Raw genomic sequence first — 27,988 nt, forward strand, 5'->3', positions numbered from 1 at the left:
TATATTACAGTTTTTCTCAGTGGCTTTGGTGCATTTCTCACAACACTATTTACATTTGCACAACAGTTAATGCATTTCTCAAAACAATTAGTCATTTGTGCACATCCTAGTAGCAGTTTCTAATTCCTTTCAGCAAATTCCAAATGCTTTCGGACATGCATCAATTGCTTTCATACAACTCTCTGTTATTTATAACATTATCATTTGCTTATGTCATGTCAGTCAACATTTGCTAAACTTGTATATGCTGAATAGTCATCCCATATAAAACTAATAGCCCTCATTTCATTACTTGAGTCATTACATACAAAAATGTTGAACTAGTTGTCAAAATATTGCATGCTAATTTTCTAAAAAAAAAAAAAGTAAATCTTTATTTTACTGAAAATGTCTTCTAAATTGAACAATTTCATGAATGATTTACAGACCTGTGTATGTATGTAGGTTCAGTTCCAATATGTGCTGCAATATTGTTTACAGTTGTGCACAGCTCTACCCAAAGAAAGTTTATGTTTGTTGTAAATTAGGGTGTATTTATTCTTCTGCACAATGCTGTGAAAAAATTCAAATTGTAAAGAGCAAATGCAGAAAAAATGTGAAACATACATATTCAGTGTCGTGTACTAGATACACTCACTAAATGCAGTGATGTCTAACTTTACTGTAGTTTTCAATTGGCTGTGCAAATAGTCTATAGTACTATCTTGAGCATTTTCAAGAAGTTTTACCAAAATCTGACTTTTTTGCATTGAAAAAATGTACAGAGTAAACTGACATAATGAAAACATGACAAAGTCATCTTGTTCATAAACAATGGTGTCAGGACTTTTCATTTTGATGATACTGACTCTTTGATTGACATGAATACTTGCTTTTGAGGAGTGAACTATCCATTTTGAGCATGTGACGCGCTTTTGCAGATTATCAGCTTGGTTTTGCAGTTTGTACTAATTGTTTTGAGAAATGCATTAACTGTTGTGCAGAAATGCACAGGTGTTGTGAGAAACGCACCAAAGGGACTGAGAAAAACTGTAATCCTTGAAGGACAAATAATTTAATTCATCAGGCATATAATTCAAAAAATATAATTCAACAATTCATATAAACCATATAATTCAATAAATATTACCATATTGATTACACAAAATTAACATCTGCACTGGACAACATATTCAGCACAACCTTGTAAGCTTAATTTGAACAAGAAAAAATCTTAAAACATTAATGTTGTAGAAAGCAAAAATGAAACCTTCTCAAACATCAACATATTGTCACAACACCAATTAAGTTTGTTTTAATTAAATTCATTAGTAGACTGATTATATTGGTTGAAAAGTAATGCTTTAATGAATGATCTACCAGACTGAACCTTATCATTTCAAGCAGAAAATGACTGTTTTGAATTAGAAGCTTCTATCTGCATTTGCCCTTTTTTGTTTTGACTCCAATTTGCAAATGTAAGAGAACTTTGATAATTTACATGTAGGGGTATTTGTCAGGGTAATGTATGAAAGAGAAGTGTTACCCATATTGTTTGCTATTCGGAATGCAAAAACTTCTAAGCTCAATATCTGACCATTCAAAATGCAGATTGAACCTTATAATTCATGGCATCTATATATTGCTGCTGCTCTGACGATTTGTAGTTCTTCATTTATCCTGATTTGTTAGACACTTTGAATAAAAGCATCTGCTAAATCAATAAATGTAAATATAACAGCATCACTTTAAACTGCTTTTCTATTCCACTTTTATGTACATAAATATAACATTTATTTGCTAAAATAGTGTCATTTAAATAACCATTTATAAGCCAGACAAGGTATTACTCTTCTCATCTTTATGTTCCAGACCAGATTATGTAAGCGTCTCATTATAGAATAGAGAATGATTTTGTGAGCAGCTTTCTGAAAGTCAGAGACTGGTTGTATTTTCTCATCAAGAAAAATCCGAAACGGGCTCTCACACCTTAAATTGAAATCCATCTATCAGCATATTAAACAAGATAGTTTGGCGCACGCTGTAATAATCATAACGACATCTGCCCTTGTCTTATAATATTGTCATAAATACAATAAGACTGCTCCGAGATTAGTCCAAAAAGTAAGAAGGCTTTAAATTTTAATAAGCTTTTCTTGAAACCCATTTACAATTACTAAAGCCTATGGGACTGCTGGCTTCATACCTCTGCAATGCTGTAACATCACTTCTTTCAACCTTTGTGCGTTGAGTTGTAGTCATTACATTATCGACATTAAAAATTCAAGGATTTATTACATATGAAAGCACAAGTGCACACCTTTAATTCTTCATGCATTATTACTTTCCAACTATTAAAATTAGAATCACTGTGGGCCGTAAATGTCTTCGACAGCTGCACACAAACACAACTAATGAAGTTTAACCACCCCCAAACCAATTACGTTACACTTCAGGAAGTTCACAACTTAGGTTTTTCTTCCTTCAGAGTGTGTGTAAAAACTTTTCGACACGTATTAAAGCTCCGTCCTACAACTTACTGAGCCCTGCTAATATTTATCAAGGGAAAAACAGCATTAGTAGGAAAAGTAGAGCATCCGACACCTACATAAGGAGCACTATTACTGAATCTACCAGAGGGATGCATCTTCTTATCAGGTCAGCTTCTACAGCATCCTTTGGGTTACTTTTTTCAGCCGCAGCTCCATGATGAACCCTATTTATCTCTTTATGGTTATGCTAAATTAGCCTTGTTATGCAAAACAAGCCAATTTGCAGTGCCATGTGTTTGGGAGCGGACGCGTCACACCTGGGTGAGGCTGTTTAACTGTGCTCATTCCCTGCACTGCCTCAATCTGATGTAATTAAGACATTAAACTAGTCCTAGATCCCAATCCGGCACCCTTCACGCACCAGCAGACTAGAACATTTCCACAGAGAGATCAATGCGTGTGTTTTATGTCCTCTGAAGTGAAAGAAAGTCATTTTACTTGATGGTCATACTTTAGCTTCACACTTCCTGAACAGTGACACTACATTTACATGTATCAGCATAATTGCTTTATATTCACTTTGAATGTGTGATGTCAATCATTGCCGAACTGAATTGTGGGTCTGTCGGCGCTGCTTCAGCATCATTGCTTACTGCAAAATTTTGGAATTTCTCAACTTCAAGCACAATTGGAAGCGTCAACCAATCAGATTGCTTCATGCAAATTCCTCAACTCAGACAGTAGCCGATTGCAGAATTGTTTCATTGGCTGACGCTGTTATGACAATCACATCAGCCCCAACTTCAAACACGCCCTATGTCAAGCATTAACATTGGAGCCCCATGTGAATCGGGCGTGAACTAAAACATTTTGATCGCCCCCTGGTGGATGGCTGCAGTATGGATGATAAACCTAATCTCGCCATGTTTTATTTTATTTTTGTTATATTTATAATATTTTTATTTATGTCAACATTTGGCCAGTTACCTGTATGTGCGACCATAATGCACTCTAAACACTTACACACTTGTAAATGTGCCAGACTGGAAATGCTTGCATGTTGCTACATTGAAAAGTTTAAGCTTTGTGATTTCCTACCTGCAAATTTGCATCACATGAATGCTTAAGACCAATATAGGAGATCAAAGCATGACCTCTCTGTACTAAAATTTGAAATATGGTGCAGTTGCTAGGTTTAACAGTGCCGCATCATCTTGTTACGTCTCGCCCTTTTGTGGCACCATTTGACAGACTTCCACATGCTCAAACACTAGTTTGAATGTGGCTCAAAAATGCTGGGTTGTCCTTACCCAATGTTGGGTCAAATATGGGCTAACCCAACTTTTTATTTATAAAGTGTAATTTAAAATTAATTGAATGTTTGATCATATTTGACCTAACACTGACCTAAAACAACCCAGCATTTTTTTTGGAGTGTGGCCATTGTTGTATGTGAGTAACAGCATGAACTGCATACTTTGTTTCAAAGAATATATTGTTTAACTCAATTATGTTGCCTAAACCATAGGGGAAATGCTGCTACATTATATGAGAAAGACTCATTTAAGGCTGATTTATACTTCTGCATCAAGTGCACACATATTCTCTGGCGCAGCCTTCGCCTGGTCGCATAGCCCTCGCCATGTCTAGCACTGATGCTGATGTGCCCCTCCCAAAAAAATGTAACTACACGTTGCAACGACACTTAGCACAAGCTCTGTGATTGGTCTGCTTAGTAGCTGTGACCAGTGTGGGCACCTCTAAATGGATATTTTGTGTTTACCTTATTATTAAAGTTGTTACATGTCTGCTAGTTTCTGCCTCTGAATGAGTGAGTTAAGGTAGCGTTCAGAAAAAACAAAACACCCCAAAGAACCTTGACACAAAGGAATATAAAAACCTACTGCCAGCTAGCGCTTTGAAAGTGTTATTGTGATGCAACACAAACAGCACGCAGAAGTATAAATGCATAACTACGCGCAAGGCAGGCGTCGTGGGTCACGCCGATCACTCGACGCAGAATCAGCCTTTAAGCAGTGAAGGGTGTTTTGATAATTTTGATAAAAGTGGCCATAAAACTGCCCTTCAGGAAGCCTGAAAACAAACTCCAGAAAAGCGGTTTGAAAGTCCCCTTTTTTTAAGGTAATGCTGTTATTTACATATTTTTATATATATTTTTTTCTATTGTGTAATTAGCTCTTCCAGTTGAATTGCTGAATGCCTCAATTGTAAGTGACTTTGGACAAAAGCAGCTGCTAAATTCTTTCATTCATTTTCTTTTCCGGCTTAGTCCCTTTATTTATTTGGGGTCGCCCCAGTGGAATGAACCACCAACTTATCCAGTATATGTTTTACGCAGCGGATGTCCGGATGTCCGCAACCCATCACTGGGAAAGTCTGCTAGATGACTAAATGTAAATTCAAATGTTGATAATCTGAATTAAATGGATTGTAAAAGAGACACATGAGCAGTATTAAGATATTGGCCTGATAATATTTCACTTACTTGACCAAAACAGGTAAGAACAAACACATTGTCAAAACATGACAACAATTGATCAGCTAGATATGTGCATGTCATTCACTTCAGTCAGATTGTTTATGTTCTGTGCCTCCAATATGACCAAACACATACAAAAAATAACCCAAAAACACAAAACAATAAATTATACGTAGTTCTCTCCACGTCAAGTTTTGTCTTTTTTGTGTGTGCATGTTTGTTTGTTTGCTCTGAAATGGTATTAAATGAGCTGTCGGGTCATGATTGTGTACTTGGGTCTGTGTGAGTTTAGGTGGGACTTTAATATCGCAGCTAAACACTTGTTATATAGAAATATTATATCCTAAGCTCAAATAACACTTAGAAAGCTTCTATTTTGATTTATAGATGATATACATGGGCAGTTGCAAATGCGCATCTCAGGATATTGATTGTTTATTAGAGAAAAGGTTAGTGACACACAATACATCAGTGGCCATATCGGTATTGACCAAATAAATTATGGATTGTTTTTGCTAATTGATTCATTTGAGATGCATGCTGTTGGCCATTAGTGATTGATTGGTTCTCTTCACATGACTGGACATATCAAATGTTGCAGATAATTGCCTTAGAGGAGTTTATGGTTAAGACAGATTCTAGTAGTGTTTACATTTTTCCACCAGAAACAATCTGTAAATGTTTTTAAGAGAAGCAAAGCTTTTGCCATTTCACTACCATTTTCTTTGTCTTCTGAAGTTTAAGTTTTAATTAAATAATAAAAAAAAAAACACATATCCACTGTATTTGTTTGCATTTTGTTATTTTAATCAGGCTGGAAATAATAATATATATATATATATATATATATATATATATATATATATATATATATATATATATATATATATATATATATATATATATATATATATATATTAAGATGTGTATTTATGGAGTTATTAGTTATTGGTATGGACAAAATATTCCATATCACTACATCCCTAAAACAAGTTAAAAAAAAATTAGTAGGGACCAAACCTGATAAGAACAAACATAAACGTCGTCAAGATTCTTTCTCTACAAATCATGGATCATTTTGGACAAACACAAAGACCCTATAAGCTCGGAAGAAACAAACCTTGAAGGAATAAATTACTTGGTTGTTTTCAGCGACAGGCTTCAGCCATTATTTAATCTTCATCTCATCTTTCTCCAACCAGGAGTAAACAAACTTGCATTATCCTTCTTTGCAGTCTGTTTTGCTCTCTGGTTTCGCAACATGTGGAGAGCTGCACAATACTTTCCAGCTTTATCGCAAATTACGTGACATCACCTGGACAGAGGAGCTTGGCAGGATGCACCCGGACCAAACCAATCGAGGAAAATAAATGTATTTATGCTTTTTTTGAGTCAAACTTTTTTTACAACACTCAAACCAAATTTAAGACCTCGTAAAAATGGGATTAATACTTTTTAATACCTTTTAGGGGCCTTAATTTTCTCATAATCGATTTATCAACTTTTAATATTTTTTAAGACCCCGCAGACACCCTGCACCCTGCCTAACGGATGTGAGACAAACCATATATTAAAAAATACTTATAAATAAATTATTTTTTCCCCAAAGAACAAACTATTGTTTTTTTTTCATGTTTGTTTGCTCTGAAATGGTATGGGCTGTCGGGTCATGATTGTGTGCTTGGGAATGTGTGAGTTTGGTTGGGACTTTAATATTGCAGCTAGGAAATCGTATCAATTAAACTAGTCCTTCTATTAGTAGGGATGGCTGATGTGATACTGACGTTTTGTTAAACTCAAGAAATCAGGGTAAGTCAAGCCTGTTTCTGAAAGAAAGGTAACTTTAACTCAGAGTCAGTTACTGTGGTAACTTACTCTGTGAATCTAACCTGGTCCGGAGCAGGTTTTATTCTCTAAACTCTGAGTTTCTGTCGGTCTCCTCCCCTTTTTTAAAGATGAAGCGTATTTCTCACCTTAGTCTTACATTTCCACACACCTAATTTAGAGCTCATTTTGGAGATGACCATAAAACCGATTGATGGAAACGTCATGATTCAAATAACTTTTGAAAATATGCATAATAAAACATTTGCATAACTGAGTAGGTTAAACTTTCATTTGATAAGAAAAGATGCGCATAAACTACGAAGTGCACTTAACAAATTACAGTATGTACATTAAAAAAAAGTTTGTTAGAGATGATGATAAAAATGTGTGTGAATGGACAAACCAGCAGACTGAGCACACAGTAGAACATCTTAAATGTTGTTTTAGTCATTCTAAAATGCCTTAACTGTTTCAGTATTAGTGTATATTATTAATTACCTCCAAGCGTCTGGAGCGTGTCAAGATCTCCGCGTCTGGCTTCAAACGCCCCCACGTGTTCATTGTGTCTTCTGAGGCGCAAGTATTAAATAAAAAATCATTAACGCAGCTTGTTCTACCGCAGTAAATTCTGTTTTTACTGTTGATATTTGGCGCAAGTTAATCAGGAAGGGACGATTGTGTTCTCTTTGACTCGTTGGATAAAAACGCTGCTTTATTCGCATCGTTTAGGCATTATTCCAGTTTTGCACAAATTTATGTAAGCCTGTATTTTGATGGAAACTGCTATTGCCTACATTTTTTGTCACACACAGAACAAAGTCACGTACAAGGCTTGTCCTTTTTTCCATAAATATTTAGCTTAACCTTCGACATGTACTGTTACTAGATTAATGGGATTATTATTCTGTATAAAAATTATTTTTCTTTACAGTTCTTAATGTTATATCAACCTCTATCACTTGATCAATAAAAAGGCAGACACACAAGTGCACTGTTAAATCTATTAAAACTGATAAACGTGTATAAAAGTTTAGAAAAAAGTATAAACGTCACACATTATATTACTTATTTTATTATACTTAAATGTTTAAATAATTTAAATAAAAAAATACGCATTAACTAGAGCAGCTGTTTTCCCAGGCTAACTGTCTCTGTTTCACTGATGGTTGCTTCTTTTTAAATATATACACTCATATTTGCTAAAACTTTGCATGAGCAGATCAAGTTCAGCTGGGAAAAGAAATGGTGATCTCTTTTTTTAAGATGTTGCCATGGTCACTCATAATATCTGCGCTCCATTGATAATGCCTTTTTATAGTCACGGTGTGCGCGCTTAACTCTGAGTTGGTCTACTCAAAGTTGATTGACCCAACTCAGATCAGCTATTCTGAAACCGAAAACTCTGAGTTTTTAATCTCTCGGTAAATCAACTCAAGAGTTCAAGTTTAAACTCTGAGTTGTTTGAACCTCCTTACTGAAACAGGCCCCGGGTCATGTAACTAGTGATTCAAAGCATTGATCATTTCAGAAACGTTTAAAAATCTGGCGAACCCTGCGCTTGATTGATTGGGTCAGTCAAGCGAAGTGTAATTTGTGAAAGTAAACTAATGAAAGTCTAATATTTCTATCACATTATAGAACAATTGAAGCATTAAAAAAGACAAACTAATAAAACTTGGCTGTACAAAATTTAAGGGTGCAGTATGTAAGTTTGACCAACAGTGGAACTTGGTATTACATTCCTGGATCAAAACAAATGCAAGCACAGGTTGCCAGATTGAGGAGTCTGACAATCGGGCCTAAAGGCTGATTCAAACCATGTTCTATATAAAAGCAATAACACGCGATAGAAGGAATATTTTACATATTAAAAGGATTTTTGTTCTAACCAACACCTCCAATTGATATATTAGAAACAGCTTCTATTTCTTGCAGTTGAACAACAGAAAACTGTCAATGTTTACCTCAGGTACAGCTCATGTGCTTTATTCAGTGTTAAATGCTAATAAAGTGAGTTTGAATGCCATATTTCACATTACATTCACTGCCATATTACTGAAACCAGCAGCAGACAGTTTACCTTAGATCTTGAAAATAAAATAAACCACTTGAAGTTAAACTAATTAGAACTTGATTTAATTTAGCAGGCACATTTAATAATTAAAGAGGGTTAACATGTATTAAATAAATTATAAACCTTACTATTTTGTAAGTGAGTGCATATCCTATGCTTCTGAATGGCTGTTTTTAAATTTCTGTGGTGTTTCGTCTGGTGCAAACAGCCAAATTCCTTATCACTGCAAATCTCGTCACGTGAATCTACGTCTCATTTCGAAGTCTGCTACTGTTCACCGGAGGTTGTATTTCAAACATGGGAATGAATAAATGAAATATGCGGTTTTCCAATAAGGTAACCTGGGGTGCAGACATATTATTGGCTAAACTGGCATTGGGTGGATTAAAAGAATCAAAACAAAGACAGCGTTGTGACACGTAACTCACATTTTCAAAACAGAAACTCTGACTTCAGTATTGTTTTTTAGATAATAAAGAATGTTCACTTTGCATGTATCTTAAATATCTACACACATATTATGGTATTTTTATGCTTCAGAAGAGTCAAAAACTTACAGCATCTTTTAGGGTACCAACAATTTTCTCCAGGTCATATATATGCTATATATAGATATAGTCTTTGTTTTTGTGCACATGCTTGATTTAAAAAAACTGATTCCCGTTGGTTTCTTTCAGGTCCTGGTCTGGCATACCCGCACTGAGAAGGTCAACCTGGGTAATGAACCAAAGCGGCAACAGGATTCAGTGTTTATAGAAGTCTAGTAATCGACACTGCACTAGTCATTCAACACTGGACGGAGGCCCGCCATCAATAGCACTTTCCAAAAAAAAAACGATGGCAACCTCTGAACTTTAGGATACCTGCTGTGGCGTAAAGGACACATGCCAAGCTGTCTCGGGTTGCTGGAATGAACTCTCTACTGACATGCACTGTATCTGCTGGAGCTTCACACTGCGGCGTCACACTGGATTACCTGTAACTTAGTAGAGGCGAAAGCATGGATAAATGAAAACTGTATGAGAAAAACTTGATATTATTCCAAATGTGGAGGTCAACAGACTATTTTGTGGATGCTTGGAGAATCAGATTAATGTCTCTGAACACGGAGGAAAAGGACTGGCTGCTTGAATAATGTAAAGTGAGCCTGTGTGGTGCTGAAAATAAAACTAACTGCCTACAAAAAATGAATAAATAAATAACAATAAAAAGAAATAGTGGATAAACATAACATCCAAAGCGTGACACACCATTACAGGGACAGAACTTTTGCATTACAACTGTCTTTATTCCAAACGACCCTCTTTAAAAGCAAAAAAAGGAAAAAAAGAAAAAGATAACTTTACAATAAATGCGTCTTTAGACAAAATGATCACACAATAGTTCATGGCTATTCACTGTTTAATGCACGGAAATAACAATATTCTGTCTCTGTACTAGGCACCAGAAAAAATGTAAACACATTATAGAAATAAACCTGGATGACACGGTGGGGATGTTGAAATTATTGCACAGCAGAGAGACCCTGTCTGAGAGGATAGAAGCTCTGCTACAGCGGCGGGACTGACGTGTTTGACTGCGCGCTTTTGTTCGGGTAAAACCAACGACCCTTTCTTTTGACCCCCAAAAGCCATCGCAGCTGTACAGTCGTCCAGGTTTATTTGTCTTTCACTCACTGTGCTTCTCTGTAACGCACACATTAAAACATCACAGTAAAGATGGAGTTTCTCATGGAGCTACACAGATGCGGTGGGCTGAGTGGCCGGAGAGAAGGGGCTGAGAGGGGTTTGTCTATCATATGATTACATACATTACATGGGTCTATACAATATTTGCTACGGGGGTTGTAGGACGTCGGGCTACACAAGTTAGGAGAAGGAAGGGGAAAGTCACAAATATGATAGCCATACCTCTTGTCTTTTAAATACTATGACTCACTATTGATTTGGTAAAGATATATTAGAAGCCTGTATAATTGGTCCAGCAGCTTTCTTGTAGCTGATATGTGTTTTGAACCCCCCAAAAATATATTTATATTTATATATATAATAATAGAAGAGAAAAAAAATTATAATTGCAAATAAGATGGTCAAAGCTGCCAGTCTCTTGCACACTGTACTCTCACTCACTTGATCAATACACAGAGGGCAGGTTGAATCGATGCTCTCCAGAGTAGTAATGGTTGGAAAGAGAAAGGGGGAGAAAATTTGACAGTACATGAATAAAACTCTGGGTGCCGGTTGTGGTGGTGGAGGAGAGGAGAGATGGAAGGATGTAGTGCCTCTTGTCCTCCATCGTCCCTCATTGGTTTACTTCCAGAGCTGGGTGCTGAGGGTCTGACCGGAGGGGGGAGCCACCCAGCCGCCCATAGGGGCACCGGGCTGCCCAAATGCCATAGGAGCACCAGAACCGTTCAGGTTCATTCCAGACATCTGTTGGTTAATCTGAAAGACACAAAAGAGTTGAAAGAGAAGGAAGAGAAGTGTAAAACAAGACCGTCAATCCAGAGTTCAGACTGCATGATTTTCAAAGTAGTTGTGTGTCATGACTATCTGGGCTAGCGTTCCGTCGCTGCTTTGTTTACATTGCAAGATGGATCAGCGACTGCGTGACCCTAAATTAGGAGAATCACCGACAACTTTGTCCAAACTACTTCTCACAAACGAACAAGCAAGAAGTGACATTAAACAACACAAGGATAAATGGGTCATAATTTCAATTTAACCTGGGAATAAAAATGAAACAACCTTCCTAGCATGCTCTCTCATGTATTGTTTTTAAAATGTGTCGGAAAGTTCACCTTCCAAGCTTTATGCAGGTATGTCTCTCTATCATGTATTACTTTATTCAAGCAGCGCGTGGACTTGTGGGCATGGTCACATTAAAACTAATGAGATCAGACTGAGCAACTAGACATTGTGTTGGTTTCATACTGATTATTTTATCAAACAATAATTTTGCATTTAAAAGTAGACACTTCAAGCTTTCTAAAGATACATGTCTCATGTCTGTGTGTTTTGTTTTCGCGGAGTTTCAGTGCATTTTGCTGATGCGTTTCTAAACAGTTCGTGGAGATAGAAAAGAAAGAATGCCTACACTGTATGTTTTTCTAATTTTGCAAAATCACACACTTTTGTTGTTATTGTGAGTGTACACAAAAAAGAAGACACCAAACAGATTCGATTGATGTATTGATCTTATCTGTACGATCAAATCTGAAAGTGTAATTTAAGCTTTTTTTAAGCATTATCAGGAGAAGACGCCTCAAATCGCGTATACGCAGTCTTCGACCCCTGGAGGTTAAACATGTAGATTGTTTGCTTTGTTCTAAAACAAAATGTTTTCACAACGCAGCATTTTAAAAGAGGGTCTTATACAGCTGCCCTCATTGGTCAAAAGTGCACCCTTAAGGGATAGTTTGCCCAAAAATGGAAATGGCCCAATTTATTCTCCCTCATCTGGAGTTCAACCTTCATGAAATACTTCTGTCGAACACAAAAGAAAATATTTTAAAGAAAGCTGATTGCTGGAAAAAAAAATTACTATGGAAGTTAATGGATGTCAGCTACCAGCATTTTTCAGAAACTATTCTTCAACAGAAGAAACAGTAAGTGAAAAGTGAGTAAATTATGGCAGAATATTCAATTTTGTGTGAAGTATCACTTTAAGGTTCTCTATGAAAAAGAATTCATCCAAATTCATTCATTCAATTTCTTTTTAGCTTAGTCCCTTTATTAATCTGGGGTCGCCACAACAGAATGAACCACCAACTTATCCAGCATATGTTTTACGCAGCGGATGCCCTGCCAGCTGCAACCCATCACTGGGAAAGATCCATACACACTCATTCATTCACACACATGCACTACGGACAATTTAGCCTCACCAATTCACCTATACCACATGTCTTTGGACTTGTGGGGGAAACCGGAGCACCCAGAGGAAACCCACGCATACATGGGGAGAACATGCAGACTTCACACAGAAACGCCAACTGAGCCAGCCAAGGCTCGAACCATTGACCTTCTTGCTGTGAGGCAATCATGCTACACACTGTGCCACCGTGACACCCTTTAACCAAATTGTAAACCAAAATGATTGATATCCTTTGCAAACAGCAAGCTCAGTAAAGCAGACAAGGAAACTAATAAATTATAATTTTGCAGACAAGGTATGGAAAAGGTTGAAAGTTTATTAGTTTGTTAGTTAATAGTTTTTACTTTACTATACTGAATGTATATACTAGAGGACCTAGTGGAAACCCACACAAACATGAATATGATGTGCAGAACATGCAAACTCTGCACAGAACCGGAGACCTTCCTGCTGTGAAGCAACCATTCAGGCATTTTCTATATTCATTTATTCATTCATTAATTTTCCTTCAGCTTAGTCCGTTTATTTGTCAGGGCTTGCTACAGAGGAATGAACCGCCAACTTATCTAGCTTATGTTTTACACAGCGAATGCCGTTTCAGCAGCAATCTAGTACTGGGAATATTCCAAACACACTCATTCGCACACATTCACTATGGCCAATTTAGTTTATTCAATTCACCTGTACCACATGTCTCCGGACTGCGGGGGGAACTCGAGCCCATGCAAACACAGGGAGAACATGCAAACTCCACATTGAAAGGCCAACTGGCACAGCCGGGACTCAGTGACCTTTTTGCTGTGAGGCGACAGTACTAATATTTTGTAACATTAGAAACATCCTTTTACTTTAAATCAATTAAAAGCATCCTAGCTGAATCAAAGTAAATGAATCATACGCTAACAATGCCATGTATGCTAAACTCTTACACAACACATAAAAAACTGGGAAATTAAAATAATCTTAATATTGAACAATAATTCAATATTAAATAATAACAATACATTAATATAAGTTAAGGCTTAAGCAGATGAAGAACCATGCATCTTAACATCATTTATACAAGTACTTAAATGTGGCCTACAGTATAAAGGGTTAATATTGTTTGTACTCTGCAATTGAATGCTTCAATTACTGCAGCTGTAGTTGGCTAAAATGCAAACATAAAACTATTCTGAAATAAAAAATAAAATCCACTATAATTGGAGTGCATACAACTTCAAATTGTTTACTTGCAAGTTTACTTCGCTTTCAGGATGCTCTCAATGAAGATCGCTAGATTTTAAACAGAGCTTTTGGCACTAAAAAGAGCAATACACTTGCTTTTAGCAGTGTCGGCAGAAGCATGAAAAACAAAAGTGGCGTTTTTACACAATAAACCAAAGATGCGAGCTGCTATTTCACCCGTGAATGGCCTTTCCCTCCAATGTTCCTATTTCACCTTTTTTTTTCCAGGTTAACACTTTTCTGATCTTTAAACTTTCTCACCCGTCTTACTTCTCTTCGTCTACACACACTTTTTATTTCTACACCTCTACCATTTTCACCAGAGAATCGAGTAGTGTGCGGTTTGTGGCTGTGGGGTGTCCTATAAGACATGTCTGTCTGATTTATACCGCTGTCTCTACAGCTCATAGCCAGCAGAGAGAGCAGAAACTAATGGTTTCAAATAAGCAGCTCCCTATTTTTCATTATTAACTTGAATTCTGGGAAGTAAATGTAGGCAATCTTTGTCCAGCTGTGAAAAGGCATGTATAATGAAAAAACAGGGCTGTTCTATCTATGAAATAAGAGTTTGAAACACTGTGCTGACAATCAGTGACCAAAAACTACATAATTGACCGGTCAGTGGGTTGTCTGGCATGTACGGAGGGTAAAATGAATGACCATTTTTATTACACAAAATAGTCTGTTCGAAGAATAATGTAAAAGGCAACGGGAACAATGTTCACAGCACATAATCGGTTCAAAAAGTTCAAGAGTAATTTTCTTGAAAGATATTGTTGAATGTGGTGGATTTGTGACGCAGGTGGTGATTTGACGGCTGTAGAGACGTGATTTTGCCTTGCTTGACAGTTTAACAGCCAACTAATCCACTATCGGCATGCTAAAAACGTCTTGGTGAAGTCTCTCAAATTCATCCCCTGCAGCAGCTCTTTAAAAAAACAGTAGCTGAAACAAAGACAACCTTGTTAGTTAACTAAAGGGTTGGTGTTTACATAATGTTTATACAATGTTATGCTAATGTTTATTTAACTGCTTATTCACTATTCAGCAGCTCAGGCTAATCTGTTGAGTGAAAACGCTGAAGTGTGTCAGCACACAGAGGTTAGCCAATCAAAAAAAAAAAAGGCGTATTTACATTTAAAAGACTAAAGATCCAGCAGAACAACACAGCTTGCTTAATAAATAAAGAGTAAGGCATACTTAGTAAGCTAAATTAGGACTGATGTTTTTTTTAGACTATCAATGCTACTGCTTCATAATTTAGGGAGTGAATTTTTTTGACTGAGCAAGGATGATCAAAACTGACAGGAAAAAAACATTTGTCACAGGAAAACTAGTATTAATTAGATAAAACAAGTATTAATTAGAAATAGGTTAATTTTAATAGTTAATCAGCTAAGTTTGACTTTTTTAGTATACATTCAGCCGATCTATGGGTCTGGCTATAGCACTTTTGGTTTAGCTTAGCATAAATCATTCAATTGAATTAGGCCATTATCTAACTCAGAAAATTTAAGGGTGCTTTCATGCTTGCATTTTTGGTCCGCACCCAGGTTCGTTTGACGTCAAAGTATGGTACATTTAGCTAGTGTGAACAAGGGCTTCATTTCACTTCCAAGAACTCAGAGAACCGACTTGCATTCTCATAGAGACCATTCTTGCCAGATTACCTTGGATAAATGAACTCAGAAAACCGCAAGAACACAGAACGCGTCCTGTGAGAAATTATATGCTGCTTTCTTTCTGATGGTCACATGACCTTCATGTATTTTTAACGGGAAATTATTTAAACACTACAGCATTTATACAACGATTTACTGTTTTTCCCCATTTTAATATATACATATAACTTGCACAAAAACCTTAAATATACATTGCACAACACAAATAAAACTGATTTTAATACGAATTTCAGCAAATAAACACCCTTAATGTGTTTATGCCTTTATAAAGATTTTTATAGTGCTTTCAATGTCTCGTTTAGGGAAACTCCTGAGATAAATAAGTTATATTTCTGAAATTTAATAAAAACAAGTATAAAATGCTGCGTTTCCGACCTCCCTTATTCAGTAAGTAATGACTTCTGGGACTTCTAGGGAAAATACTGTGCTGAACTTCTTGCTGTCTTGAGTTTTGGAACGTCATTTTGGTGGTTGATGATGAAGTTACACAAGAACACAAGGAACATATTGATGTAAGAACGCATATTGAGAAACAGCCGATGTCTTCTGAACTCGGGCGCGCACCCACAAACTATGCCCAAGTCCTCCTGAAAGAGGTGATCTGAGGTACAGTTCGCGTGAACACTGGTCCGATTCACTTCTGATGTGAATGCAATCATACTAAATAATGGAAGTGAGCCTCAAACTGTACAACAAACTTTAGATTTCATAATGTTCATTTGTGTCTGTGTACATATGTCTGTGTATCACTTAATGTTACCTTGGTGACAAGCGGGACTGACCCAGTGCAAACACAGTGATAATGTCTGCTTGTCTCCTCCAAACACAACTTCTGCAGACATCTTGCTATGTTCTGAACGTTTTCAATATTTTTGCAGCAGATAGACCCAAGTCACTGTCTGTATGTTACTGAAACCAACAGATTCAGAAAAACAGCGCAGCCAACTTTTGGTTTTAGCTTGGAGCGAGAATTTCTCACCTGTCCCCAAAATGTATGGGTATGAACAGTTATTGTGCCATGTGTGAGAAAGTGGAATTTTGGCATGAGAATACTGATGATTTTTTGAGTCTCACGTCGATTGCATGAGAAATGGCTTCCCTGAGTAAAATTAGAAGGATCACGATGTGCATAAGTCTTTCCATTTTGGCACATTGGCTTTAGTGACCTAGCAACAGCTGTAAACACAACAGCAGCTCAATGCAAGTAAGTATCGCTGCAGCCTGGAGACCTCCAAAATGCCACTTGGAGCTCATGTCCCACCCACTTGGAGCTGGCTCCGACCTTCGTTTATACCTTTCTTGCTTAATGATGCAAGTGTACCTCAAATCAGATGGAAAAAAGACAATGTGAACCCAAACCAGCCGAGAAGGTGGCAAGGGGACACACAATTGAACATGGGTTCAGACCAGGCAATTAAATTGAACCAAGTGTAAAAGCCCCCTAAAAGGTAGTTTTGATAATACTATCAAAACTCTTTGGTGATATTAAAGCAAGATGCTGGTCTCATCGGATTCAATGATTTATGTTAAGCTAAGTTAATTGTGTTCCCGCCACACCAAGAGATTGGCTAAATGGATTAAAAATTGGTCAAATTCAACAGTAACTCCAGGGGTCTTGTAAAATGAGCCTATTTCCAAAAACAAAGAGAGAAAAGTGTTAGTTAAGATTCATATTTCAACCAAAAGCTCTATTCAGAATCTTGAAAAAAGCATCATGGTTTCACAACCTTCAATTCTGATAACACATGACATCTGTGAGTACCACAAATCGTTCAAATATGTTGATTTAAAATATTTCTGCATTCACTACAGGGAATGTAATATTTAAACAAGCTAATGGGGCAGTTTTAGAATCTCACAGCCATAAAAGACATAATAATATGCCACAAAAATGATTTTAAAAAATGCTATTTCAAGTATCCAGAAACTGTAGCACTAGCCTTTCCCCATAAAACCTTAAAATACAAACATAATTCATCGGCCTCCCATTCCGTGTTTAATTCCACAGCACTAAACCTGTTCCTGAGGCAGTGAGGGAGGTTATCCATCACTGTGAACTCCTGGAGTGCTCTGATGTCTCACAAGGTGACTAAACCGCTTTAGGCCATGGAGTGTATGACTAGTGAGACAGTCAGAGGAATAAAAAAAGACGAAGAAGATGAAGAAAAAAAATTCCTTCCAAAATCCTCTGGAGGATCTACTGTGGACCTCGACTTCATTTTGTGCTCAAATGCACAGCAGGACAAATTTGGCCAATCTCGTAATTACACCTGCTTCCTCCTCAACGCAATTCTGCCTACGCATGGACAAATAAGTGTGTCGAGAGAGCACAAGTGGGTGTGTGAGTGTGTGTTTGTAAATACTCCAAGAACAGTACTCAGCTATTCAGGGGAGTGAATAATCAAAGCTAATCATTCTTCTACTCCCAGTGCATTGGCTGTCCTCAGACCTCCTTGAAAATGGAGAAGACGTTGGGTAATGGACAAAAACATATGACCTGCCACTGGCCGAGCACAATAGCCATATCCCCAAACTCTTCTGGAGAGTTACTGGCAGGTGCTTTGATGCTTTTTGAAGAAATAAACACAATGGTGTACTTGTAGTACTATACTGGGCTGTCCTCAGACCTCCTTGAAAAAGGAGAAGATGTTGGATAATGAACAAAAACATATCCCTCTCCAAAGAAACACACTTCTCCCAGGAACTGAGCAGCAAATTACCCTTACTCCAAAAAACCACTGAGCAAAGGCATTCCTTTCCTCAGCCGGTCTCTCAAAATACTCACACACACACACACACACACACACACACACACACACACACACACACACACACGTTTGCATTGTGTGGGGGGGTTTAATTAAAGCTGTGCGAGTGTAAAGCTTGCTGTATTGATTTATGATGTGTAATTAACCTCGCGGAGGCTCAAATCTCGGACTCCCTTCGCTTTCAGCCTCATACACAGGGGGTCACGGGCACCAGGGAGATGATAAAAGTTGAGAGGTGAGAGTCGCCGAGCCCTCGTCTATAATGGACCACATGCAGATGGGAGGTGACAGCAGATTAGATGAGGATTTTAAAAACCCTTATTATGAGTCTCTGATTATATGCCGAGAGTGACAGAGGGAGACCGAAAGTGACAACCTCGTTCTCTACGCAAAACGCTTTCAGAAATGTGAAGTATCTGATCTGAATGAAAGGAAGATGCATTGTGGGAATGGGATGTGATGAATGGTAATAGCTTCAGATATAGATGTTCTCTCTATAAAAAGCAGATGCTGATCCAGTGCAGCCAGTGAGCTGCACCGATGATGTACGTCTACTTTTATATCAATGACTCAGATTCTGAAAGGCTTGGGTAAAAATACATTCCCCACAGGAACATTACGAACCTAAGCTGGAGTTCTTGACCTCAGGTTTTGTGACTCGGGAACTGTCATCAATGCTATTTAATTATGACATTTTTCATGTTCACTTTATTCACCTGCCCCATTTTTTTGCATCTGTTTATCTCATGATATGATTACACCTGCCAGCTCTCTGAATGCTTAATCCACAATGGCTTTCTGTAGCTGCCAGAATGATCAGCTTTCCTTTTTGCAATGTAGCTAACTAGATGCCATCTACAATGATGCTACTGAACCAATCTGCTACTGCTGGCTCATTTCACCACAGTACATTTAATGTTGCGTTTATCCAGATCCTGGTCTTTATAATACTTCATATAAAAAAAGCAATAAAATTAAAAATACAGAGTGAAAAACTCTAATATGATGCAATGTTAGTCAAATTAAAAGAATTGCTTTTAAAATGTAATTTATTCCAGTGATTGAACCTTTTTTAATACAGCCAGATCTTTCATAAATCACTCTATTTGGCTGATTTGCCACACAAGTAAAATTTCTTATCATCAAGGATGAAAATAATATCAACTAAAAAAATCCTTTACTTATCTTTTAAAACTACATAATCAAATATTATATTAAAATGTATAACAAGATCAAACATTAAATAAACTATTGTACTGTCAGCAAAGCAGAAATGTAGCCGATCTTTACAAACAAAAAACTCACAAGCTTCACATGTGCAACAGGAACGTGCGGTCAGGAGGCCTCACCCATCATCATGAGATGTATATTAATGATAAAATCAATATTTCTCCACTGATATGTGCTATAAAGGCAATTTCAATCTTACTTATGATCAAAATCGCTGTGTTTTTATGTATTATCTATTCAGTTATAGCGTAGGAAGCGAGCTGAGGCAGCACTGAGCTCTGCCTAGCGTCAGATTGCGATATCCCCAGCACACTTAGTTGAGTGCATAACTTTTACTTACTGAATGAATGTATGCTGCGATTTAATGTTAAAATAAAATGTTTTTATACATTGCAGACATTTTAGTTGGATGTCCTCACTCAGAATTTAACCCCTATATGAGCTCATTTACTCCATTTTTGACAGTATGCCATCATAAATTGTGTACATTATAGATAGAAGAAGGCTTTGAGACAAATTTAATTTTTAATTATTTAAGTGGCCAAATTCTGACTGAGGAAAATTAAATGACTTTTTATTTGCCAATAAGCTACAGTTTTTATTTTAAAACTAATTTTACCAGACTCCTATTTTTTAAAATGATTGACAATACATTTGTAATGAATAAAATACGTTTTTTTTTAACATTTCTTTAGCCATTTTTTAAGTGTTAATCTCATTACAATATTAATAAAACAGGATTAGTTTACAATTTCAATTCAAAATTTGTAAATAAATACTTTGTAGTAAGATATAATGGTAAGCAATTTGTAGTAGTAAGAAACAGTTAATCAAAAAAGTGTGGTTATGATCACCATCCCACAAGCTGATCCAGCAAAGATTAGTTCTTAAAATGTAGCTAAAATGCATAATTGATTAGAAAATGAGGTGAATAACTGTAAAAAAGGTCTACGTTTTAAAAACAAAAACAAAAGAACCACCCCTTTCAAAAGGCTGGCTAAGAGCCTGCAATCACTTAATTTGTGTTAGGATCTAACATAAAGCCACACTGAAAAGATAAGGTGAGGCAGGCAGTAGCTCTGCTGCAATGAAGAGGGTGCGCGTGAGCTCACGGTTATTCTTGTTCAGTGGGGGCTCTTCTTCCACGTAGTAAAATTCAATAGGAGTCCGTTATTTTATGTTATGCTCTGACTAACTGCAAAAATCTTGGATATCAGCTAAAACATTTCTCAAAATTTGACTTTTTTTAAGCAAAGCGTGAATAAATAATGGACGACCAATGCCTAAGCTAAAGGCATTGCTTCAAAAGACGGTACAGAAGATAATTTCAAAGTAATTCAAGCCATTTCAAGACTTCATTTACATGCGTGTATGTTTGTGAGTACTGTAAGTGTGAGGGAGAGCACGCATCCGCCGTGAAGCTGTGTCGCTTGTTACAGGCTGTCTGTAGCATCCAACCTGGTGTTTTTGGGAGGCATATTCAATCGCTATACATTTTACATTCTTCCTTGGCCCAATAGGTACCTGCCATGTGTATACAAAGAATGCTAATATGATATATGAAACAATCGGCAGTTGGCAAATATATTGAGTGCATGTATTTGTAAATATGTATTTGTAAATATGACCCTGAAAGAGGGTCCTCACTGCACATCACTGATGTGCAATCATGTTAAAATTACATGTAAAATATTTAGAAAATATATGAAAAGATCAAAAGGTAAACAAAACAAAAAAAAAGAGTCCCAATTTTCACATGTGATTTTAACATGCTATTGCCCATGTCAAATGTATGTGTTTTTTTCTGTAAAGGACAGGCTTATAACATAAGCATAGTATGTTTCTAAAGCGCAGGCCACAATCTCTTACAAATGCTGGCTATTTACCAGATCACTGTAGGAGTATTCATATCTAGTAAACTGCTTAAAGCACCATTGACAGGCATAATTCCACTTAAAACATACCTGTGCCATATTCCACTGTCCTTGCTGACCTGGCTGCATGGCATACATGTTTTGAGGGGGCACCATGCCCTGAGGTCCCATCATGCCTGGAGCCAAGCCCATCACCCCTGGCTGTGCGTTTCCCATGAAACCATTAGGCATCGTCATGCCAACCATCATGCCCGTATTCTGGCCCATCATAGCGCCACCCTGGCCCATGACTGCCCCCATCATGGTAGTGGGCGGCATTGCTCCTCCCATCCCTGGAAAGGCCTGGAAGTTCCCTTGTGGCTGGGCAGGAAACTGCATCTGAGACGGACCCATGAACATTGCTGTTGCTGTGGAGCAGAAACGCACAAAGATACAAAAATAAGCAGATATAAACACAACGACATGTTCAATAAGTTCAAAGAGACAAAAACAGAAGCAGAACAGAGCTCACAGACACACAAAGCATCACAGACAGCAGAAAGCAATCAATATCTGCACTAATGTGTGCAGTTCCTCGCCCCCAGCCCAGAGGAAATGGATCTTTGAGACAGAAGAGGTGTGCAGGATGAAAGAGGGGGGCATCTAAAGCGTCCTGATGGTGGAGAATTGGCAGGGCCTTCATTTGGAGCATGTGAGATTTTGGGAAATGTCCTCTTTGAAGAGCAGGGCAGGCGAAGCGGGCAGCTTTAAACCACGTTCAGCAGTATCAGAGTGCTGAGACACGCAGTGCTTGAATTATTGATACCCCCATTAAAGCAGTGCTTCTCAAGAACCTCTCTTGCTTTCTCTCTTTCTCAAACGCACACACACGCACATACTCCCAATGCACCATTAGAAATGGACTCTGGACGCATAGCTCCATTTATAGATCTGCATTCTCCCGCTCAGAATGGTCCTTCTCTGAGGAATAAGAAATTGGGACTCTGGGGGATGCATGTACCTTGTGCAGGCTGTTGTGGGACGGTGCTGGAGCCATACAGGGAGAGAATAGAGTCCTTGGAGAGAGGTTTCTTGGCAGAGTCCTCAGCTTTGCTGTTCCCGCTGGTTTCGCTGAACAGGTCCAGATCTCCCTGTGCTGGAGCAGCACTTCCTGTGCCCGTAGCACCTGCCACAGCCCCTCCGGCAGAGCTGGCCTGAGCGCTGCCAGCTGCCTTACTGGAACTGACCTGCAAACAACAGGAGATGACAACTTAAACACTCATGCACACAATAAATGCATGATATAGCAATAAACATATGAGTAATCAGAAAAATCAATGTACCCTTGAGTCTTAAAATAATAAACCTAAATGGATTATTTCCTGATATTCTGCCATTTGAACTGCCAGATGTCAAGATGTTATTATGTACTCTCCAAGTCAACAGTAATGATGTACAACACCTGATTAAGTAAACTCCTAAATCAGTTACACACTGTATGCTAAGCTCTTCACCACATTGTTTCACTTCACATGTCTAAAATGTGAGCACATTGTTTGTGTATGAGTGTACACACACCCGCAGCACCTCTAAGCATCTGTCTCTGGTGGCCAACAACTACTCTGGCGGTTTAAAACAAATTTTGGAACTGAATGTGATGAGCCTTGAGTATGAGACCTGTCAGTTGTTTCAGTGTTGTGATAACTTCATTGAGCAAATGAGAGAAAAAATTTTAAGCTTTATGCTTCCTTTTGTATCCAACAAAAGTGTAGTTACGTCTATGGCTAATAAACGTTTTCATTAAATATAATTTAAACATTAACAATGACAATAAATAGATACATTTTCATTTTAAAAATCATTTGTGTTTTTAAAGATCAAAGTTATTTCTTCCTCGTTTTAGAAGGTTTCTGAGCATAGAGAAAATGTAGGAATAAATATCAGAATTTGTAACATAAAAATGTTTGTAATCATTTGTTACAAACTTGTATATGTTTCTTGACTTTTCTAAACATGAAAGAAGATATTTTATTGCCTGTAAGCAACCAAATGGTAGTTGGTTCCCAATAAATAAAACATGAGAAAAAAAGAGGACCATGAGCTATTTGTTTACTCAACCTCTTTAAATATCTCGATTAATGCTCAGCAGAAGAAAGAAATTGATACAGTTTTAAAAGAAATTGTGACAGATTTTTCATGTCGGAGTGAACAAAAAACAGGATGCAATCACAACTTTGTGGACCCAAAGCACAGGTCATTAACAGGTGGACTGCTGTCCGAGTCTGGAGCCAGAAGCTCTGCCATATAAACCCAGACCTACAGCCTAGAGATCTGTGCAGGACTGTTTTTTCAGTCTCGCTTACACTGGGTTTTATTCCACACTCCAAATACCTACTGATATTTATTCACTCTTTGTTTAGCAGCTGTCTGCTTAGAACAGTTTTCTTTCTTTCTTACACTATTGAGCTAAACGGTTCTCTTTGCTTAACCTTTACATTCTGTGTGGATCTGGGCCTGTCAGCATGAATATGATTTCATTTTCCACAGTGGGGCTGATCATAGAGCTCTGGAATGTTGATACAATGCATGATTGCCTTAGTAATACAAGAGTATTGCAAACAAAATTAAATTATTACCATAAACTACTGTTCAATTGTTACGATATGTTGAAATTGGTTATATTTAAAAAAAACAGCTTTCTGAATAACAACATATGAAATTACAGCAACCAACTTGTAACTCATTGTGTGATCAAATAACACTCTTATCTGAAATTCCCTTAAAAATATATTTCACCTAAAAATGAAAATTACTTCATAATTTAGTAATGTTATCCTGCCTTGTCTATGCTGTCATGTAATAATCAAGTACTGCTTAATCTTTTAGAAACTTCCCCAAAAAAAGGACATAAATCCAACCTAAAATTAACCCATACACCACCAGGTGGTTAACACATATCTTATTAAGCAGAATGATGTGTTTTGTAACAAAATATTAGTAATTTTTGTAAAACAGAAATGCCAAAGCTGCTATGAAAAAGTCTTAAGTCACGTCATACGTTGTCAGAGGTCAGCCAAGACGTTGTCAAGAACATGCTTTCGGGCAGCTGCTGAAAGTCAGTGATTTGAGTTACAAAAACATCAAACCGTTATGCTATGTTAAACCCTTGGAAGAGTATGGGTTAGTTTTATGAAAGTTCATTTAGAATACATTTATATAGAACAAACTTTAAAACTACTTCCACTATGTTTGCCTGACAGAAGAAAAGGATGGCTGGAGGGCAAGTAAATAATGGAGCAATTTTAATTTGTGGGCTAACTATTCCTTTGAGGAAATTTCACACATGAACATCTTAGTAATTTGGTTTCTTAATACCCCACTCATCACTAAACAACAACATACAGTTGAAGTCAGAATTATTAGCCCCCTTATTCGATTTTTCTTTTTCTTTTTTAACTATTTCCAAAATGATGTTTAACAGATTCAGGACATTTTCACAGTATGTCTGATAATGTTTTTTCTTCTGGAGAAAATCTTATTTGAATAATTTTGACTAGAATAAAAGCAGTTTTTAATTTTTTTTAAACACCATTTTAAGGACAAAATTATTAGCCCCTTAAAGCTATTTTTGTTTCCGATAGTCTAAAGAAGAAACCATCGTTATACAACAATCTACATAATTACCCTAACCTGCCCAGTTAGCCTAATTAACCTAGTTAAGCCTTTAAATGTCACCTTAAGTTGTATAGAAGTGTCTTGAAAAATATCTAGTAAAACATTATTTACTGTCATCATGGCAAAGATTAAATAAATTCGTTATTAGAAATGAGTTATTAAAACTATTATGTTTAGAAATGTGTTGAAAAAAATCTTCTCTCCGTTAAACAGAAATTAAGGAAATAATTCAGGGGGACTAATAATTTTGACTTCAACTGTATGTGATCAAATCTTTAGATACCAAATGAAAAGACAATGCAACAGCCAAATAATCAAATCAAAGGTGCCTGGATAAAAATATCCATTTTGTATAAACTCGAGAAGAAACAACACAAACAGTCACATGCAAAGATGAAAGAAAGGCTTCATCATCTCCAAGTAGAGAAATGACATTAATTAAACTGCAGCTGTGATGAATGAACAGCTCATGAAGAGGAGACACAATTCACTGTTTACACAAAGTTAGAAGAAGATGGAGGAGACAATCAGTGAGAGGCAGTTTGTGTTCTGTCAAAGCACCTGCATTCTTTTACTCAATTGCAGTTCTGTGATGCTGGACCGGCAGCCACAAAAATGAATGTCACCCTCAGAAAAGCAAGTCTGTTAATAAAAAACTGAAAGAAATTTATTGGTCTTATTCATAGGCTGTATTTCTAATCAGCATGCCAAGTTGGACTGTGCAAAATATCCAAATATTGCAAATGTGCATATTGCTATGGTTTGTAGCTTTGGCCTCTTCTCATGGCTCCTTCCTCCAGCCTCCAACTGTCATCAAAAATATTACATAATCCACCTAGTTGTCTTCTTTTGTCAACAATAATGTACTGTTCATTGATTAGATGAGCGGATTATGCCTAGTTCACACTAGAGGATTTTAAGCCTGATTTGAGCCCGATTTGGAAGTTAACGAGCTCGCCGACAGATCGGGCTGTGATCGGGAAGAAATCTGCGGGTGCTCGGCGCTCGTCGCTCTTTATGTGTGAACTACTGAGCAACGCATCAACGAGGCTCGCTGACGCATCGCCGACACCTCGCAGACGGAAATCCAACATTCAGCATGCTAAATATTCCAGAGCAGTCGGCCGACTCAACCCCACGTGTGGTCAGATGTAGTGACGAGCTACAGCCAATGAGAGAGCATATCAGCATGAGCTGAATGGCTGTGTGTTCAGGAGCTCAGCAGAAACATCTGTGATTGGTCAGAATGGGCATCAGTGCACTCGCTTAATTCTGCGTTAGCACAGACATGAGAGTAGGCTATATTAACAGTGGAACTAGAATTCTGTAACTATTAGAATTACCATACTGCTCATTCTGATCGTTCTCATATGAAACGCCATATTGTCACAACATATTTACATTCAAAGCTATTATTGAGATATTAAAATTAAGCTTTGAATGTCTGGCATCATATTTAATGACACCATTACCCTAAAAATATAATATTTTTTTGGTAATACAGCCTATAAATATGTAGTTAAGATACTAAAACACTTAAAGGCTTGGCTTTCATTTTCACTTTCAAACAGGAGCTATTTCACAGCACACAATATGCTGTTTTGAAAGATATCTGAAGTAAATTGATGTTTTTGCCATCAGAAAGTTTATGTTAGCAGGAAGTTGCCAGGCAAGAAAATGCACACATATTTAAAGTCACAGTGAAAAGTATCAGACATGCATGCAGTCATTTTGACCAATATGGTAATTTAAGGCAGAAATGCTCAGTTCTTTACTGTTTTGTAATAAAAAAAAATAACAATGTCAGAAAGAAATACACTGATAGTTAGAAAACGGCAGGGTGTTATAAATATGTTAGTTTTATTTCAAAGAGTTATAAAATTACAAAAATTTAAAACTCTGTGTATCTATCCACTCAAACCTTGCAGATGAGTGATTAATCCGCTCATAAATCAGCTGATTTGACGATGTTTTTAAATGCTTTCTCCAAAGCTTGAAAAGCTGTCAGTGATGTAATCAGCACACAAGCAGCCAATAGTGTTCAGCTTTTTTCTGACGACTCCTCCCTTAAAATTTCATTGGCTGTGGTTTGGTAGCTTGAATGAGCTGATGGGGAATGAGATGTTGTCAGATCATGTAGTGTGTGACCCCCCTCTTGTGGATCGTTCACGGAGTGTTGCGTAGTGTGAACACCACAGAGATCAAAAGACACAAAGTCAAGTCATGTAGTGTGAACAGCACAGCGATCTGCTGAGGTTTAAAATCCTGTAGTGTGAACTAGGCTTTAGAGTGTGTGCATTCATAGTTTTCAGCCTAAAAAGCAAAGAAGTTTTTGTTTGTGTCTAGTTATGAGCACATAACATTTTTCGAAATTGTTTTTGTTAATAAAAGTAACACTGCATTTACTATCAGCTATGCAGGTGAGCTACAGTTTTCATTGCATTCAGTGCTTGATGAAACTCTGACTTACCTGCATAGCTGATAGTAAATGCAGTGTTAATTTCATCAACAAAAAAATGCGAAAAATGTTTATTGCTTATAGCTAGATGGTCATGGTCAATAACTGACAATGCTCAGCTAGTTATTTTCATCAGCGATATTAACGATCAGTTTGAGGCGATTGACAGATTGCAGAGTATGTGTGCAATGCACGGTCAAACAACAGATAGAGATATATTTTAGCATGGGTTGTCATTCTCTGCAATGGCCCCCAAAGCATGAGAGCCCTGATTTACGCCATAACAACACTCTCTGAAAGACTTTTCTGCACATCAGGCTGTTCCATATCAATGTGCATCTCTGAAC

The 27,988-nt window shown here is 37.2% G+C and overlaps 2 protein-coding genes across 9 annotated transcripts in view; one reads left to right on the forward strand and one right to left on the reverse strand.

Annotated features, from left to right (window-relative positions):
* The window catches only part of b3gat2 (beta-1,3-glucuronyltransferase 2 (glucuronosyltransferase S)), a 54,149-nt gene extending 43,787 nt beyond the window's left edge, over positions 1–10,362 (forward strand). The window contains exon 6 of one of the 3 annotated variants that reach the window (XR_015505082.1): positions 9,550–10,316. Coding sequence is in view for 2 of the 3 variants with exons in the window: in NM_001003454.1 (NP_001003454.1) it covers positions 9,550–9,636 (87 nt within the window). In the remaining variant the exon portion in view is untranslated. 3 annotated transcript variants of the gene reach the window in all.
* smap1 (small ArfGAP 1) overlaps positions 10,140–27,988 on the reverse strand; it is a 216,832-nt gene continuing 198,983 nt past the window's right edge. For 3 of the 6 annotated variants that reach the window (XM_087278566.1, XM_087278565.1, XM_087278564.1), the window contains 3 exons: positions 22,530–22,755; positions 21,620–21,936; positions 10,140–11,316 (listed from right to left, as the gene is read on the reverse strand). In XM_087278566.1, coding sequence (XP_087134692.1) covers positions 11,182–11,316; positions 21,620–21,936; positions 22,530–22,755 — 678 coding nt within the window. In that variant the 3' untranslated portion in view covers positions 10,140–11,181. 6 annotated transcript variants of the gene reach the window in all.

This window comes from Danio rerio, chromosome 13 (genome assembly GCF_052040795.2).
Source record: "Danio rerio strain M-AB ecotype USA chromosome 13, GRCz13ab, whole genome shotgun sequence".
In the NCBI taxonomy this organism is placed as follows: domain Eukaryota; kingdom Metazoa; phylum Chordata; class Actinopteri; order Cypriniformes; family Danionidae; genus Danio; species Danio rerio.